Raw genomic sequence first — 20,538 nt, 5'->3', positions numbered from 1 at the left:
ACAATATCTAGGGCATGTCATTTAAAACTTAAAAAAAAAATTTAAGTTTGAAAATGACTTTAAGTCTTTAAGTATTAGGTTATGTGATGACGAGCACCGGATTGTGATTACTGGGGAAACGGCTGTATTTCTGCTGTTCCGTCAGCGCCCTCTGCTGTCTGAAAGTGAATGTGCACTTCAGCATCTCCTCATTCCTCCATGTGCTCGGCTCATGCACGGTCTGTTTACATCAGTGCACGTTCCTCTTTGACGCGTTGTTCATTTTAAACGGTTGATGGGTAAAGTATTCTTAAAATACATTCTAAAAATCTGAATAATTCGTAATAAATAATTATTCACGGTATTTTGAAGTGCCCACGATAACAATATTGTGCATGTTCATTATTGCGGTATATCGTATTACCGTTTACCGGCACATGTCTAGTATATATGTAGCCTAAAGGCCCTTTCACACCGGACGCGTAACGGAAAAGCGAATATTTCGTGTGCGAGTAGTTCGTGTCAAAAGCATTCACATCAGCCGCGACGCGAGTTTGCGACGTTTCAGAGCTCCAACATTCTAAAACATTCGCGGCGACAGCTGAGAAACACGGACACGTAATCATTCAGTGGAGACGAGCTTTTAATTTTCTTTAAAAGACAGAGAAGAAGGTTTTGGGTGCAGCCAGTCTTAAAGAACAGAGAGTCTGAAGGGGAGGATGCTAATCTTCTACAGGAGCTAAAGCTTCATCATGGCCGGTTCCGCACTTACTTTCAAATGTCCGTGGGACAATTTGAGGAGCTCCTCCAGACAGAGACGGTAGCAGCGCATCTGACGACACACACACACACACACACACACACACACACACACACACACACACACACACACACACACACACACACACACACACACACACACACTCACTCTAAAGGAACGGCTCGATCTGGAGCTGCTGTGTTTCCAGTTGAGTCACAATGTAAACATTTAAGTGCCACAGTCGTACTGACGGAAACACATTCACTTTCCATAGTCGCGGACACAATTAGATAAAAAAAAAAAAAATCAATTTATTGATTATTTATAATATCTGTAGCCTATAGTGGGCAAACACAGCTGCATCTGCACAGCTGTAAACACAACTACAGCTGTAATCTCGTGAGAAATGCCACACCTGGCAAAGGTTAATGTTGATTGAATGGCTAATGACATCAACTGGACATTTTGTCACCTTTGTTTCCTTGCATGTGATTGGTTTAAGCCTTTTCTGTCGCTGCGAGTGTTAAAAAAAATCGTTTTTTCGCCGCAGCACATTCGCGTTCGGTGTGAAAGCTCTCATTCTACAAACAGCTGATCAAAAAATAAAACCATCGCGCGAATTATTTGCGCGTCAAAATCGCGTCCAGTGTGAAAGGACCTTAATTTAAGTTTGTACTTGGATATTTAGAGACGTTTTTGCCAGACTTTAAATCTGAAGTGACTCACCGAGCATTTGTTGGGCTTCTCCCCGGAGTGGACCCTCATGTGGATCAGGAGTTTGTATCGGGCGTTGAAAGGCTTGTGTTTGCGTGGACATCCGGCCCAAAAGCAGGTGAAGTCCTCACCCTTGCGCTGGTCAACGTGGACCTTCTCGATGTGCTTGACCAGCTCCTCCCGGTGGCCGTAAACGGCACCACAGTCCAGCCAGCGGCAGCCATGTCCTCCGCTCGCATCTTCCTCTTCATCTTCCTCCAGCATCGGGCAGAGAGTGGACTGGAGGACCATTGGGTTCTGAGACCCTCGCAGGTGCTGATGGGCGCTATAGGGCGGCGGAGGACCTCTGGGCGGGCTGGGCGTCCGGAGAATGGCGGCAAACTGAAGCTGTATGGACGGCGAAAGGCTGTTAGATGTGTGTTTGTGTTGCATCTCCTGAAGCTGGTGCTCCACCACTAGATTAGTGAATTGATCTTCTAGCGGAGTTGCCTCCAAATGTTGCATCCGGAAACTTTCGGTGTCCGTCTGGATGCATACACTCTTGTTCGTGCTGAGGAGTTTCTCAGGGTTGGGATGAGGGATGCAGCTTCCTCTGATGCCCAAAAGGTGCCCGCAAACGTCCGCCTGAAGAGGGGAAGGACTCGGGGAGCTTCGGGAGCCGATGATATACGCCACCAGCGACGTGGGCGAGGTTCGGATGATGGAGTTGAGGTCGAGGCCGAGGCCATCGGAGAGAGGAGACAAGGACAGGGCTCTCTTCTTGGAGCGGGCCGAGAGCCGCGGACTGCCCTCCTCCTTGAAGAGGTAATGAGGAAGAGATGTGGAGACGCACTCAGACATGGAGGTCCCGGGAACGAGGCTCGGATCAGCTGGTTCTGACGCCGGCTGAAGCCCCAGAGGAGGCAGGACTCGGTAACCGTACGGCCAGTCCAGTTTACTGCTGCGGATCGACTGCGTTTCGGCGATGCTCAGGGTGGTCGAGGCTAGAGATTCTCTGGACAGCAAAGACCTGCAATAGATCACGTGCAAATTACAGTTCTGCCGTCATTTACTCTCGAATGCCTTTCTAAATCTCTGTGTGTGTGTAGAGCAGTGTTGGGGAAAGTTACTTTGAAAAGTAATGCATTGCAATATTGTGTTACTCCCTTAAAAAGTAACTAATTGAGTTACTTAGTTACTTTTTAAGAAAAGGAATGTGTTACGTTCAGGGGCGTAGCTAAGGGGGGGAAAGTTAGGACGATTCTAAGGGCCCACACACTTTTGGGGCCTCCAGATATCGGTTTTATTAGTAGTAACAGTACTAGTAGTAATGTATAATAAATGTATAATCTACCAAAGAGTTACAAATATAAAAAAATGGTGCATTTCCAGCAAAATCCAGCAAAACGCTCCACTCATGAACCGCTCACGCTCACCGGTAAAAACTACGTTCACTCATATCTCCCTCCGACATGAAAATTCTCTGTGCTATAATTGTTGCAGCCATTAAGGTATTTATTTTTATATTTATGTTTAAATATTATGTTTTTTTTATGTCTATGTTGTCAATCTATGTCGATTATGAAAAGTGAACAGCATGAGATAGGACACATCATAAGATGAATGGAGTTGATCAGACATGATTGTGACCACTTCATTAAGTTTTGTTTTCTATAAATTGTATCTTAATTTTAATTAATGTTTCATCAGCCAATCGGGGCATTCTGGGTTGAGCGAGCGGAGCTTAATTAGTCTGTATTATTAAATTGCAGACAAAGATTTTGGATAGCTAGGTTGGTGTGGTAGAGGGCCCAACATCATATTCTTTCATAAGGCCCAAAATTGCTTGCGGCGCCCCTGGTTACGTTACTTTTGCGTTACTTTTTCTCACCTGGGCTGGGCTTGTTTTTGTTTTTTGTTTTTGTTTACAACAAAAAAGTAATATTTTTGTGCAACGGTAAAGACCTCTTCATACCAAAATGTAAATAATAAGCCCCAGGCTGAGGTAAAGATGCAGATTCCCTCATGAACACTAGAGGGCGCAGCTCTGGATAATGGAGGAATAGATGCAGGAGAAAAAAGTTTTACCAATAAAAACAAAAAATCTAGTAATTTTCATCATCAAAGGTCAGCAGCAAGACATTGGTCAATTAAATATAAAAGTAGATTATGCATAAAAATAGTTGTTTTATTAACATTTAATTATTGGAGGTTTGCATTTGACTGATTTTATTCATTATGAGGAGGACAGAATCTTTATTGTGCAAGTGAGATAAATAAATGCTCACATTTAGTTTGGAACTACAATAACCATCATGTTTACACACACACACACACACACGCCTCTGCACTAACTCTCAACATGAGGACAGGAGAGCTGTCAGTCAAATTAATGTGAAAAACTAACTTGCGTTACTTTTTTGAAAAAGTAACTCAGATATTTTGTTGTAAATTTGAAAAGTAATGTGTTACTTTACTAGTTCCTTGGAAAAAGTAATATTATTACGTAACTCAAGTTACTTGTAATGCGTTTCCCCCAACACTGTTGTAGACATATAATATATCGTCGCTGCCCGATGAAACTCACGCATGTCCAAAACGGTTACTTTTCAGGAAGTGAAAAAAACACCGTATTTCAAAAGCAGTTGAATGTAGCGCTGTCATACTTGGTACGGCATCTTTACATGTAACCATATTCTTGCCAGTGTAATGATATAATCCACATTTGACCAAAATTGAGTTTAAATGGACATTAGGGATGGGTCGCGATTTTCGAATATTCGATTAGTTATTTAATTATAGAATATCGAATAGTATGTGCGATTATCGTCCAAAAAAAATCCCCATGTTGTCGGTGCTGATGTGGTGCTGACGCGTTCATGTAACCAGAGGCGCTGCCAGTAACGCTCCTAAAAGCTGCCAGTCCGAGTCTGATTGTTCCCTCCGCCTCCGCAGTGTTGGTCTGGTTTCACACTCAACTTGAACCCTGGTGCGTTTGCGTTCATCTTACGTCATCACAAACGTGCACGGGCGTGATAGAAAACTGAAAGCGGGTCAATATATTGGGCTTTTTTCAATTAATTTGGTGCTATTATGTGCAGCTGAGTAAACGACACTTGGGTTTACCGTATGTGTGTCGCTTGAAGGCGGCTTTGCTGCTTGCAAACAAACTTTTTTGAGGAGACGGTGAATTGCCATTCATTTGCTGCCCTGATTGCACTCTATGTGCGAATACACTGCAGGCTCGCTCTCGCGATCGTATCTCAGCTAAATCATAAACACTATCATCTCTTACGTGTATGTTATTGAACTAATGACATTGTAATCGGCTAAAACGCATGCGCTGGTTACTTTCTTCCACAACAAGTGCGCACCCGAGTGTGGTTTGCACATTCACGTGAATCACGGCTCAGCTCCGAGAGCAACCGAGCTCCGGTTGTGTGTTCTCGGGTTCGGTACCTCAGTGCACACCAAGCTCTGAAGGTAAGCTTTCACATTAGCAATTTTTCATGCTAACCGTGCCCCATTCCGAACTAAAATGCCAGAGTAAAAACGCCCTGAGACAACAGAAGAATAACACATCGTCTCACGCGCACGCTGTAGACTTGTGGCATTTATCAGGTAACTTGGGGCGATGTCACATTACAGTCATATGTTTCAGCATGTTACAATAATATGGCTTGAGTTGATATAGCCTATTCCCTAATGAATTAAACAGTTTGTTATCATACAGATTGAGAGTGTGAATGGTCTCTCTCTCTCTCTCTCTCTCTGTTTATGTGTGTAACCTATACATGCGTACATGCGTGCATGCGGGGGATGAGTTGCGATTTTCGAATAAAAATCGAATAATTCCCAGCGATCTTCGAATATAATTTTTGCTTGAAATGCCCATCCCTAATGGACATACGTGCATATTTACAGTAACGGTGGTCGATACGCGTTCTTCCGATCGTTAATTAGAATGGCCAAGTCGCGTTTCATATTGACAGAGGAATACGCTCAGTTTATTAAATAGCCTACGTCTTAGTTTATTAAATACGCTTAGTTTATTTAATTATAATTGTATTAAATGTATCTTGCAAACTATGAAGGGACAATGAATCAATACACTGACATGGTAATGCTAGACAGATATTTTGTTTGTACTGTCCTACCGTAATTTTGTCACCTAGACGTACGTCTGGCGTCAGGAGGGAAACGTTTACCTCGATGAAGGAAAGTCAAGCTATGTTTCACGAGACCGGCGAGATGCTTCCACAGGGCGGGAGATACGCGGAGTGATTGACAGCTTTGACACCAAATGGATATACGTGAAAATCAGATGACATGATTTCACAACTTTTCATTGGCCATTTAGATATGTGACGCATACTGTATACGGAAATGAACCTGGACATTCAATTCGTCGAAAAATCTCAAAATCGGCAAAATGGACATACGTGGTTTTCATCGGACAGCGACGATATATAAGTCATTTTAGTTTTAATATTTCAGTTTTAGTCATTTCGTTATGTGCTTTTGACATTTTAGTATTGCTATTTAGGTTTAATTATTTTTTATTTTATTTTTAGTCTTTATCTAGTTTCAGTTAATAACTGTATTGCTTCAACTTAAAGGGATAGTTCACCCAAAAATTAAAATTAGCCTATGATTTACTCACCCTCAAGTCATCCGAGGTGTGTATGACATTCTTCTTTCAGACTTTATATTAAAAATGTTCAGGCTAACCCAAGCATTATAATGACAGTAATAGTTGCTCTGTTTTTGAAGTCCATAAAAAGTGCATCTGTCCATCATATAACTGCTCCACACAGCTCTGGGGTGTTAATAAAGGCCTTCTGAAGCGAATCGATGCCTTTGTGTAAGAAAAATATCCATATTTAAACATTTATTTAATTTTTTTCTATGGCTCTGCATCAGCCGCGCCATCACTTCCGGCGAATAAGGTCAAAATACCGGCGATCATAGATATATACATAGATTCCTCATTAGTGCCTGCGGATCGGTCGAATGAGGCATCTACGTATATATATCTATGATCACACCAGTATTTTGACTTTTTCGCCGGAAGTTATGGCGTTGGGAATACTAGATGACATTCGTCTGATAAGAGGTCAAAAAATAACAAATACTGTTGGGTTTCTCGCAGAAACTGATGGTTTGGTGTCTTCAGACATTAATGTGTCGCCACGAGCCGCAGGTTTAATAAGGATTCGTATGTGTGTGTGTTTTTACTCTCATTGCTCTCATACTCTAAAATATCCCCATTGACATCATTATAGACTATCACACTGTTAAACATCTGCATTTGTGTTCGACTGAAGAAACAAACACACCTACATCTCTGATGCCCTGGGGGTGAGCAGATACACATAAACATTTTGTTTCTGGGTGAACTATCCCTTTAATGGCAGTCATACAAATAAACAAAAACAAAAACAAATCTGGGAGGATATTGCTAACTAACTATAAGCAGGGGCATTCAAATCAGGGAAGGAGGTCAGGAAGAAGTGCAAGCCTCAAGGGAACCACAGAGGTCAACATATAATAAAACAGCTGCATGATGGGCCAAATGACTCCCCCAAGAAGAAAAGGCACTGTCAGTACTCGGCCTCAGGTGGGATTTGTGGTGGTATTGACCTCCATGGAGGAATAGGAATGCCTGAACCAGGTCCATCATGCTCACAGGAGCAATCAGGTTCACCTCCCATCTCCCAGTCCTCCCAACAGCCTACCCATGACCTTCATCTTCAATGGTCAGACCACAACACCTCATGTCTGTTGTTGTAGTCAGGACTAAAGGCCAATTTATACTTCTGCGTCGAGAGTACGCGCGTAGCCGACGCCGTCGTGAGCATTTATACTTCTGCGCTGTTGTCTGCGTCAATGTGCAATTACACATGCAGACACTAGGAGGCAGTGTCCTCGGGCATGTTGGTGTGATCAAGACAACAGCCGAAAAAGAAGCAGTTTGTTGTGTAGAATGTGTACATTCATGTCGGATTATCAGCAGCAGTGAGAGAGCGGCTTTTCTTGCAGCTTGAGTTGTTGTATCTAATACAAATTAAGCATCTCTAGTTGATTAGTAAAGTTAAATAAGGTGATCTGGTGCTGGAATGCGTTTGTGAAATCATGCGGAGCTCGTGGCCGCTGTTTTCAGCAGTCGATTGTTGTTGCGGAGACTTCATTCACGAAATGTAGCCTAATGTGTCCCTGTTCTTGATATACAATTACTGATTAACATCTTTGGTTTTAATGAGAAAATAAATAAACTATACTCAGCGGATCTATGTATTTATTTACTACCATAAAGAATCGCTGGACTACAAAATATTGTGTTATAGCAGACGTAAGGAACTATCATCCCATTTCTGGACACACACACACACACACACACACACACACACACAATTTTATTTATTTATTGACCTGAGGGAAGGGTTCTGGCAGACCAATCACAGTGCTTGCGGTCCGCGTAGAATTGACGCGTTGTTACATTTTTGGAGAGGTGCGCGTCAGGGTACGGCGTATCCAACGCGTCTATGCGTATGGTGCGCCGTACCTTCTGCGTGCACTTGACACAGAAGTATAAATTGGCCTTTAGTGCAGCTGGAGAGGGAGAAACTAGATGTCCTAATAGACATCAGAAAATGTCTTTAAAGGGTTAATTCACCCAAAAATGAAAATTGTGTCATTAATGACTGAGCCTCATGTGGTTGGACACCCGTCAGACCTCCGTTCATCTTCAGACACAGATGAAGATATTTTAGTGTAAATCTGATGCTCTGAAAGGCCTCCATTGGCTCAACTTTACACTCTCAAGACCCTTAAAAGACACTAAAGACTAAAGTTACAAAGTCCATCTCACTACAGCGGCTCTACAATAACTTTATGAATCGGCGAGAATAGTTTCTGTGTGCAAAAAAACCCTAAATAACGACTTATATATTGATGAAGATTTCAAAACACTGCATCATGAAGCTTCGAAGTGTTATGAGTCAGTGAGTCGATTCAGCGGTTCAGAGCGTTATGAATCAGTGAGTCAATTCAGCGGTTCGGAGCGTTATGAGTCAGTGAGTCGATTCAGCGGTTCAGAGCGTTAGGAGTCAGTGAATCGATTCAGCGGTTCGGAGCGTTATGAATCAGTGAGTCGATTCAGCGGTTCAGAGCGTTATGAGTCAGTGAGTCGATTCAGCGGTTCAGAGCGTTATGAGTCAGTGAATCGATTCAGCGGTTCGGAGCGTTATGAGTCAGTGAGGCGATTCAGCGGTTCGGAGCGTTATGAGTCAGTGAGTCGATTCAGCGGTTCGGAGCATTATGAATCAGTGAGTCGATTTGAGCTTTAAACAACTACATTATCGCCTGAAAACTCTTAAAACTACGTTTTGTCACACATTAACTGTAGATTTTAACAAAAAAGATGTGTAAACACAGCCCATGTCAGCCATTTCTCAACGAGACGAGCCACTGGCAGAAGCTCCGCCCATGAGGCGAACTCACGTCTGTTGTGAAGTGAATGTCACGTGGTATTTGCATAGGGCGATCTGATTGGATGACGCTTGCGTTGGTGCTTGAAACGTTGAGAAATCTTCAACTTCTGCCGCTTGCAACGCGAGTGAAGCGACGCGATGGAGCCCACAATTCAGTTCGGCAATGATGTCATCACCCATTCAAAGTAAATGAGAAGCGTTAACGCAGACGCCCCGTGTGAATGCAGCGTTAACGCATCTCTCACTTACTGTGTGCGATCTCACTGTTTGAAGCAGCGGTCAGAGGAAATGCCCATTAACGCATGCGGTCATGAATAATTAAGCATGTGCTGTCATGAATTAAGCAATGCATCTTCTCATAGGACAAAGACACGCAGTCTCATGAATAATTATGAGACACCGATGAGTCATCGCCGTACTATAGTACGAGAAAACCACAGCCTGTGACGCCAACATGAAGACGAACGTAAACCAGGAAGTTGAAAATAGAGCAAAAAGGTTTAAAATTAACTAGTTTTCTCCCACAATCAAAACTAACAGACGGTCACATTGTCTTCCATGATGTTCAACACACACACACACACACTTCTGTTAAAATCTCAGAACATTTGGTTTAGGGTTTCATGACCCTTTAAACTTGTTTAATTTTATTGCCACATTTTTCATTTTAATTTGGGTTTTTATTTGATTTTTAACTAATATTTATATTTGATTTTATTTTTTACCTTTATTTCAATTAACAGAATTGTTTTAACAGTTTTAGTTAATAAATAACCCTGATTATAATATTATATTGCATTTAATTCCAGATTAAAATGCAAAAATTTAAGGTGGAAACAATGTTTGAATATAAATATTTTATTTATTTATAATATATACGTGTATGTATGTATATATATATATATATTCCAACATTTGTTTACAACTTAAACATTTTTGCATTTTAATCTGGACTTAAATAAACCAGAAAAGACATTTTTAATTTCAAAGTTTTTTAACTAATATTTATGTTATTTTATGCTTTAGCTTTATTTCAATTAACATCAATATTTGAAATAGTTAACCATTTTTTTTATAATATACAGTATATATATATACATTAGGGCTGTCAAAAGATTAATCGCGATTAATCGCATCCAAAATAAAAGTTTGTGTTTACATAATTGTCCAAACTTAATTGACATAAGTACCAATGTAGAACGTTATATAGAAACTGTGTCTGAACATAACTGTGTAGAACATTATATAGAAACTGTGTCTATTCCTCGTTTAGTGAGGTCAAACATTAAATCTATTGTAAGATCTAGGAAAAATCTAATTGTGATTAAACCAGAAAATCTCAATATTAGTGAACAAAACCAATTTTGTACTAACTTAATTGACATAAGTACCAATGTAGAACATTATATAGAAACTGTGTCTATTCCTCGTTTAGTGAGGTCAAACATTAAATCTACTGTAGGATCTAGGAAAAATCTAATTGTGATTAAACCAGAAAATCGCAATATTAGTGAACAAAAACAATTTCTAAAACTAGGTCTTCTAAACATTAGATCGCTCACACCTAAGGCGGTTATTGTAAATGAAATGGTCACAGATAATAGTTTCGATGTACTTTGCCTTACTGAAACCTGGCTTAAGCCAAATGATTATTTCGGTCTTAATGAGTCTACTCCACCAGGATACTGTTATAAGCATGAGCCCCGTCTGATTGGTCGTGGCGGCGGTGTTGCAACAATATATAGAGATATTCTTAATGTTACTCAGAAAACAGGTCACAGGTTTAATTCATTTGAAGTACTAGTGCTAAATGTCACGCTATTAGATGTAAGAAAGAAATCTGTATTATCTCTAGCCTTGGCTACTGTATATAGACCTCCAGGGCCCTATGCTGATTTCCTAAAAGAGTTTGCAGACTTTCTCTCAGATCTATTGGTCAACGTCGATAAAGCATTAATTGTTGGAGATTTTAACATACACGTAGATAACACAAATGACGCGTTAGGGGCTGCGTTTACAGATCTATTAAATTCCTTTGGGGTCAAGCAAAACGTCACTGGTCCCACTCATCGTCTTAATCACACACTAGATTTAATTATATCACATGGAACCAACCCAACCGATATAGATATTATACCGCAAAGTGATGATGTCACTGACCATTACATGGTAACTTGCATACTGCGTACTGCTGAAATCTGTCATGTTGCGCCACGTTATCGACCAGGCAGAACAATCCTTCCAACCACTATAGATAGATTCTCAAATATCTTACCTGATCTGTCTCAGCTGCTCAGTGAACCCAAACAAACAGATGAACTAGAGGAAATGACTAGCAGTATGAGCACCATTTTCTCTAGTACATTAGAAATTGTAGCACCAATTAGATTAAAAAAGGTTAGAGAGAAAACTAAAGCACCATGGTACAACAGTGCTACACATGTTATCAAGAGAGAAACTCGTAACTTCGAGCGTAAATGGAAACAAACTAATTTAGAGGTCTTTAGAATCGCATGGAAAGAAAGTATGTCACGTTATAAAAAGGCCCTAAAAGCAGCCAGGGCTGAGCATCTACGCAAACTAATAGAAAATAACCTAAATAATCCAAGGTTTTTTTTTAACACTGTGGCTAGACTAACAAATAAACAAGCATCGCCTGAGCAAAATATTCCGTTACAGTTTAGTAGTAATGATTTTATGAACTTCTTCGCTGACAAAATAGAAAGCATCAGAAACAAAATTGTAAATGTACAATCATTAATGATGTCTTATGATTCAACCGCAATTATCGCCCCTCAAGAACTACTACACCGCTTTACAACTATAGGACAGGAAGAGCTAAATAAACTTATCATTGCATCTAAACCAACAACATGTTTATTAGATCCAATACCCACTAAACTACTGAAAGAATTGTTACCTGTAGTGGAAGAGCCTCTTCTCAATATTATTAACTCGTCTTTATCTTTAGGTCATGTTCCAAGAATATTCAAGTTGGCAGTCATAAAGCCTCTCATTAAGAAGCCACAATTAGATCATAATAACCTAGCAAATTACAGACCAATATCAAATCTTCCATTCATGTCTAAAATACTAGAAAAAGTTGTGTCCGCTCAATTGTGCTCTTTCTTGCAAGAAAATTATATCTATGAAAAATTTCAATCAGGATTCAGGCCGCATCACAGCACAGAAACCGCGCTCGTTAAAATCACAAATGATTTACTTCTAGCTTCTGACCAAGGCTGTATCTCAATACTAGTTCTACTCGATCTTAGTGCTGCGTTTGATACTATAGATCATAAAATACTATTAGATCGACTTCAAAATTACACTGGTGTTCAGGGACAGGCATTAAACTGGTTTAGATCGTATTTATCAGACCGCTACCATTTTGTCTGTCTAAATGGGGAAAAATCAAAGATAACATCAGTAGACTATGGGGTGCCGCAAGGATCCGTGCTAGGCCCTCTGCTATTCTCTATATATATGCTGCCACTTGGTAATATTATAAGAAAACATGGAATTAATTTCCACTGTTATGCTGATGACACTCAATTATATATTTCATCACGACCAGATGAAAACGCTAAATTATCTAAACTGACAGCGTGTGTTGATGATATTAAACACTGGATGACGTGTAATTTTCTGCTATTAAATTCAGATAAAACGGAGGTGTTACTTATTGGTCCAAAAAATTGCCCACAAAACCTCTCACAATACAACTTTAACTTGGAAGGATGTCCTGTCGCTTTATCCACTACAGTAAGAGACCTGGGTGTTATATTAGACCGCAACTTGTCTTTCGAAAGTCATATTTCATATGTTACAAGAACGGCATTTTTCCACCTTAGAAACATTGCCAAGCTACGTAACATGCTATCTATTTCTGATGCAGAAAAGTTAGTTCATGCATTCATGACCTCGAGACTAGATTACTGTAATGCTTTATTAGCTGGTTGTCCTGCATCCTCAATAAACAAACTACAGTTAGTCCAAAACGCAGCTGCTAGAGTTCTTACTAGGTCAAGAAAATATGATCATATAACACCAATTTTATCATCTCTACACTGGTTACCTATTAAGTTCCGTATCAATTACAAAGTATTGCTACTGACCTATAAAGCCCTAAATGGGTTAGCTCCAGTGTATTTAACTGATCTTTTATCGCCCTACAATCCATCGCGCTCTTTAAGATCACTAAACTCGAGGCTTCTGGTCATTCCTAGGATATCTAAGTCCACTAAAGGAGGGAGGGCATTTTCACATTTAGCTCCTAAACTCTGGAATAGTCTTCCGGATATTGTTCGAGGTTCAGACTCGCTGTCCCAGTTTAAAACTAGATTAAAGACGCTTCTTTAGCCTAAAGATCTCTTTAGCCAAGCATTCACATTATAAATAAGTTTTATACTACAGTTAAATCGCACCAACAGCATTAATATTCTGAACAGCAGCTATGCTAATTATTTCCCATCTGCTTTTCTGTTGTTATCTCGGGACACTAGTCCCGAGGTAACTAGTTCGTCAGCTCCAGTTTGTATTAGCCTCTGATGGAGACTTCAGATGCCCCGACACCTGTGATGAGACGACTCGACGCCTGTGAAGAGACGACTCAACGCCAGCGTTGTTATGGCCTAAAATAATACATGATTGATTAACTTATCCTAACATTTTTTCTTTAACATTCTCTTTTCTAACATTTTTCAATGTACATTTATGAAATGCACTTTCTGTGAAGCTGCTTTGAAACAATGTGTATTGTGAAAAGCGCTATACAAATAAATTTGAATTGAATTGAATTGAATAATATATGTGTGTGTACTCTGTTAATTATTATTTATATATAAATACACACATTCATGTATATATTTAAGAAATATTTGCATGTATATACTGTATATACAGTTATATAATCTATAATATATATAAATATGAATGTTTTATACATAAAAATATTGTTTTTTTCTTAAATATATACATCCTTGTGTGTGTATTTATATATAAATAATAATTAACAGAGTACACACACACATATATTATGTAAACACAAACTTTTATTTTGGATGTGATTAATCGTGATTAATCTTTTGACAGCCCTAATATATATATATATATATATATATATATATATATATATATATATATATATATATATATATATATATATATATATATATATATATATATATATGCTGATTCTTTATTATGTTTCTTAGTTTATAAAATTTTGTGTTCACATTTCTTTCTGTTGTATGAAATAAGTTAAACTAAACACTGAAGTGTCTGTAACTTAATTCAATACTGTCAGAAAAGCTTTAGAAATGTCACATGCCTATTCTGAAGCGCTATGATTGCTTTGACTGAAATTCAGGTGTTATTCATGGAAAAATCCTAGACTGAATGTTGTTGATTCTTGTCCACATGACTTTTGCAGCTCATTTCAGATTCAGAGAAGAAACATGAATGGCAAGTTTGGATGTAGATTTGAGAGCTGGAGGGGAAAGTAATATTGATCTATTTGTTCATGTGGAGGTTTGATGAGCAGATGAAGGGTGAAGGATGTTTACCTGGCATCAGTGAAGGGAACAGCGAGGGAATGAGCTGGAGCGTTTGGGGCTGAAGTCTGCGGGACGGATGGAGAAACCGGACCCAGACTGTGGACCAGCATGGCGTTGCTCGTCACCTGCAGGTTTGAACCGCCATACGGCCCGAAAACATTTCTGTTCATCCCCACAGACAAGTAACCTGGGAAAGAGTCACGTTTCATCAGACATTTATGACCCGTGACTGAATGGAGATAATTCATTCCTGCATTATATAAAGTCTACTTGCACAAAAATTGGAGCACAAAATAGCTTCGGTCACGTAATACTAAAGTTCAGACTGTCTGAATAAAATCTTGCCATTAAAGAGCAGGAAAAACTGGCAGTAAAAGACTCCAGCAGAGAACTAATAATCAAGCTCTGCGTTTTCAGGAGATCAGAGGCTGGTCTGCCCCAGAGATATACTTATTTTCCTTCCTTGTACAGCGTAAAGGACAATAATTGGCCTGTCCGGACGCAAATCCTGATTACACCACAGCTAACAAAACATGTTCTGAGAGTTTCTTTGCTACCGTTTCCATTAAGTTATGAAAATATGATTTCTCAGAACATTCAAAACGTCCAGTTTTTAAATGTTTGAATTAAAATTATGGAAATGTTAGTTTTAGTAGTAAAACATTAGACTAACATCCATCTAAATGTTCCTAGCATTTTGAAAACACAGATAACGTTGAACGAACGTTCTATTAATGTTACTGGAAGAACGTTTGCTCATAACTCTCTTTCCAGAACATTAGATAAAGTTCTGAGAATATTTCCTCGTTTCTGCTTATTCAACCTTTGAGGAAGAAACTGTTTTATAGTTTTCCTGGTGTAGATTAGAAGCAACTTCCCCAGAACACCTTATGTTTGCAAGTTACACATAAAGAATGCACATAATTCAAGATTTTGCACTGTTATAATGATGGCCTCTGCTGTTTCATGCTTTGCACATTTATACTATTAAATATTGCAACTTGTGTATGAAAGCTGGCATGAAAGGGAAGTTGCACTAGTCTTTTCTCCTCTATAGTGCCGTATATCCGCATTAAACGCTTTGCAAACAAGAACAAATGTAGGGCGGGGCTTGAGTGTGTCTGTGGGGAATTGATTGCATGGTTGTGGTTTGCTATTGGTGGATCTCATGTGAGTGACAGGTGGCCCCGCCCTCATCATCAGAGAAGAGATGAAGTTATTCTGATGCAAGATTATTAAAACAATAAGGATAAATAATTTAGAATAAACACCGCAAGAAATAAGAATTGTCCATTTTGATTACATGATGTCTTTAAATGTTAAATGAGGGTTTGTTCAAATAGCGATAATGACTTCATCTTGGAAGCATCAACAAAAATCAATTCGTAATTTCCAGTTGTCAATGAAAATTTAAAACGTAGTATTATTTTTGTAAAGCAAACCAATTTTTTCACTTCAAAATGAACATCTCTTGATGATTTCCTCACCCCATCTCATCCCAGATGTTCATGTCTTTCTTTCTTCAGTGGAAAAGAAATGAAGTTTTTTGAGGAAAACATTCCAGGATTTTTCTGCACACAATGAACTTCAATGGGAACCAACGGTTGAAGGTCTGAAGCTCTTCCTCTGAAACTGCAGTGATTTGGACCTTCAACCGTTGGTTCCCATTGAAGTCCATTATGTGCACAAAAATCCTGGAAGGTTTTCCTCAAAAAACTTCATTTATTTTCCACGGAAGAAAGAAAGACATGAACATCTTGGATGAGATGGGGTGAGGAAATCATCAGAAGATGTTCATTTTGAAGTGAACTCATCCTTTAAACTACTGGAGCGATACATGTGTGATATTTTCGTTCTCTATCAAACAGAAACACATGAATAGTCATGGAATTCCTGTAACGGACGTGTAAATCCAGGGAAGCGTTTCTGCTCTGTTAAGTACAGAGTTTCTCTCTCAGCTTCGGTTCCATGGCTCATTCAGGTGCAAGCTTTCTGCTTAGTTAATCATCAAAAATATGAGAGTGAGAGCTGCTGGACGGTACTGAACTGAATCTTTCAATAAAACAAGGCAGGTTTATGATTATGACAGCGTGCATCAACTAAACATGGGGAAGATGTCTCTATACCGGGCCTTGATGATCATTTCAGAGCACACCAGAAGAAAGTACATTTTGATTTCATGTTGACTTGAGCGGTATTATACACGTAGGGCTGATTAAGTGCGATTCAAGTCCACTGTCGTTGCTTTGCTCTGACAGTGCGAGAGGAAATGAAGGCTGGAAGTGCTGTTTAAATGTGAGCGGGGATGTTGGATTGTCCCTTATCTAATTCAAAGCATCATGTCTGGTGTTGTGGCTCAATGGGCTGAGCAGTACGAGCTCCGGGATGGAGATACGGCCTATTTCCTCCACACTGTTGACGTGTCCCTTTTAAATTATGAACATCGGCTGCCCTTTCATGCGGAAGCTTATTTCTGCCATTGAATACAAAAAATAAAAGGTAAATTTAGTCACAATTTAGACTTTCTCCATACAATTCTGAGAAAAAAAATCTGACTTGTGAGATATAAACTCGCAAGTGCATGGAAAGATAGTCACAATTACCTTTTAATTCCATGGTGAAAACAAAATAACACACAAAAAAAAACAGAAATGCTGGATGTAAACTCTCAATTAAGAGTTTATAACTAAGATATAAACTTGCAAATATGAGAAAAAAATTCTGAATTGTGAGGCAAAAGTCACAATTATCTTTTTTATTCTCTTGTGGGAACAAAAAAAATAATGCAATTATGAGTTTATATCTGGCCATTGAGTGATATAAACGTATATATTATATAATATTATGTCGAAATATTCTGTGGTGGAAACAAAAAAATAACAGAATTGCTGGATGTAAACTTACAAGTACAAGACACAAATCACAATTACCTTTATCTTTTTTATTCCATGGCGGTAAAAAAAAGAGAAAAAGTCTGAATTGTGAGATATAAACTTGCAAATATGAGAAAGAAATTCTGAATTGTGAGGTAAAAGTCACAATGATCATTTTTATTCTGTTGCGGGAACAAACAAAAAAAGAATTGCAAGATGTAAACTTTCAATTATGAGTTTATATCTGGCAATTGAGAGATATAAAAGTATATATTATATAATATTATGTTGAAATATTCTGTGGTGGATACAAAAAAATTACAGAATTGCTGGATGTAAACTCACAAGTGCAAGAAAAAAAGTCACAATTAGCACAATTAATTTTTTTATTCCATGGCTTATTATTCCAAAAAGTCTGAATTGCGAGATATAAACTTGCAACTTTGAGAAAAAATTGCAATTATCTCTTTTTTAATTATTATTCTGTGGTGGAAACAAAAAAATAACAGAATTGCTAGTTGTAAACTGCAAGTACAAGACATAAATCACAATTACCTTTATATTTTTTATTCCATGGCGGGAAAAAAAAGAAAAAAGGTCTGAATTCCGAGATGTAAACTCTCAATTGAACGTTATAAAGAGATATAAACTTGCAAATATGAGAAAAAAAGTCAGACTTGTGAGATATAAACTCGCAAGTGCAAGGAAAATTGTCGCAATTACCTTTTAATTCCATGGCGAAACCAAAAAAACACAAAAATAACAGAATAGCTGGATGTAAACTCACAAGTGCAAGTCACAATTACCAGTATTTTTTTTAATATTCCATGGCGTATAAATCCAAAAAGTCTGAATTCTGAGATGTAAACTCTCAATTGAGAGCTTATAAATTGTAATTGCGAGATATAAACTTGCAAATATGAGGAAAAAAAGTTTTTTTTTTAATTATTATTCTGTGGTGAAAAAAAAAAAACATTGCGAGGTGTAAACACAAAATACCTCAAAGAAAGTCCGAATTGTGAGATATATTTATGAGACATTATGAGAGATATAAACTAAAAAAAAGTTGCAATGACCTTTTTCTTTTATTCTGTTGTAGAAACAAAACAAATTGAGTGGTGTAAACTTTGAAATACGAGTGTGTATCTTGCAATTAAGAATGCAATTATGAGGAAAAAAGGCTGAATTGTGAGATAAAAAGCAAACAACTTTCCATACTTTCAAACCATTAAACACGACAAGATAAACCTGAGATGTTTATTCTTGTTTTATTACCCTTTGTACCATTGTCCATGCAGCTGGGTCGAACAGACTGTTTGGAAGAGGATGCTGGGAGCGAAAGCGTCGGAGCTTGATGACGTGACGGCTGCGGAAACCCCATCCTCCCATTGGTCAGCACCTGCCGGCGGAGACTGAGGGCCGAGCCTCCAGAGGTGGAGTCGGGATGGAGGGATGAGGAAGAGGAGTGACCCGTGTGGATCCTCAGCTGAGGTACCTGAGCCATACTGCAGGGAGAAACCATCAGATTACAGCCTTTCCCATTCATGTCCATCACTGCTCCGATGGGGCATCTCCAGCCTTCAGAGCTATATCCCAGTCACCTGATGAACATAGTCAAGTTAAGGGTCAGGTTAGAAGAAAATCTGGCCTAAATCCACTTTTATCCTAGTCAAAACATTGTTTACAATAGGTTAGGTCATTCTTAAAGGTCAGATCAGGTACACAGAAAAAATACAATTTTACCTCAGAAATTGCTGGAACAATCAATTACACAACGACAAGTACACAAGTAGAAAAACAGTATTTCCTTCTAAAACGTACATCAATAATCTGTTTTATTTACACTTTTGTGTAGGAAGGAATAGTTCTTTACACTAATTTTACCACAGAAGGTCAAAAGTATCCAAATGTACCATGGTATGATACCATCATTGTACATGTTTTTAAGGGAAATACATGAACTACAGCAAAATTAAGACTAGTTGGATAAATACAAATAGTATGGCTACTCATTGTTGTGACGCTCATGATGAACTAAACAGCATAAAAAATTATTGTAAATATAAGGTGAATATTTTTAATGTTATTTTTAAAGTTAGACAATATTGACTCTTTTCACCTTTCCGGCTTTCTTAAAAGTGAAAGTCGTCATAGTTGGGTAAACTTCTATAGCGATTATATATATATATATATATATATATATATATATATATATATATATATATATATATATATATATATATATATATATATATATATATGTGTGCTCAAATAGCAAAAGCAAAACTCCATAATAGTGTTTCCACAACTTTCAAAAATTTGATTAATGGCAGTCAGAAAGGACGTCGATTTTACCGTTTGTAATTCGATGCAGAAAGGTAATATAATACAAAGTATAGTATTATAAATGTACACACATTTAAAAAAATAATAATAATCTAAAAAACTTTGGGGACTATGTTGATAACCGTTAAAACGTGTCATCAGTCTGTGAAAAGGAAGATTTCGTCGTATAAGTTGCTCGGTTTGCAATACATGTAATTAAATTCATTATGATTCACTTTCTTGCATCATTAGAAATAGCCTAGTAAAATCAATAATGTAAAATAAACGCATTTTGATGCCAAACCCAATCATATTCTTCCCTGAGGGAATCAAAACTTCAACCGTCTCTCTTCGCGCGCAAAATAATTTGAAGTTCATTGATCTCATGTAGTTTTTACTTGAAATGAGAGACAAACTTTACAGTTGTTGGTGAAACACGTCAGTTTAGCGTCACCTAACTCGCCCAGTGTTTGGTAAACTCACCTGTTAAGGTTTCCTCGTGACACCTTTATGAAATAAAACCGGTTCAGTCGAACTTCTGCCGCGGTGACGTCATCACCGGGCTCGGTCTCGGCGAGTTTCTGCAGAAGTTCGTCTGTTTAAAGCGCGTTTGGGTTCATGTTGAGTGAATGTGATTGTGATTGTGAGCCGCGGCTGCCGCTGTTGTGTGTGGGTTGGTGATGGTTGTCATGGGCGGGTAGATCAGCCTCATTTTGCCCTTTTGCCCCACTAAACCTCCATCATGTGAATGTTTGGCAGCATTACATCATGGCACGCTTTTTAAAGACCATATTTGGATTCGTTTGAGACCCACGCGCGTTATTTATAAGCAATAATTAAGCAGGTGATACTGTAAC

The 20,538-nt window shown here is 38.4% G+C and overlaps 1 protein-coding gene across 1 annotated transcript in view; it reads right to left on the bottom strand.

The window, feature by feature from the left end:
• glis3 (GLIS family zinc finger 3) overlaps positions 1-18,908 on the bottom strand; it is a gene marked incomplete at both ends in the record, with an annotated part of 76,341 nt that extends 57,433 nt beyond the window's left edge. The window contains 3 exons of the mRNA XM_079805217.1: positions 1,466-2,462; positions 14,493-14,670; positions 18,641-18,908. Coding sequence (XP_079661343.1) covers positions 1,466-2,462; positions 14,493-14,670; positions 18,641-18,908 — 1,443 coding nt within the window. The remainder of the gene's footprint in view (positions 1-1,465; positions 2,463-14,492; positions 14,671-18,640) is intronic.
• Between the last annotated feature and the right edge of the window lie 1,630 nt (positions 18,909-20,538).

This window comes from Gobio gobio (genome assembly GCF_949357685.1).
Source record: "Gobio gobio genome assembly, chromosome: 22".
NCBI lineage: Eukaryota > Metazoa > Chordata > Actinopteri > Cypriniformes > Gobionidae > Gobio > Gobio gobio.
The sequence above is the reverse complement of the archived record's forward strand: the minus strand, read 5'-3'. Positions and strand labels throughout refer to the sequence as shown.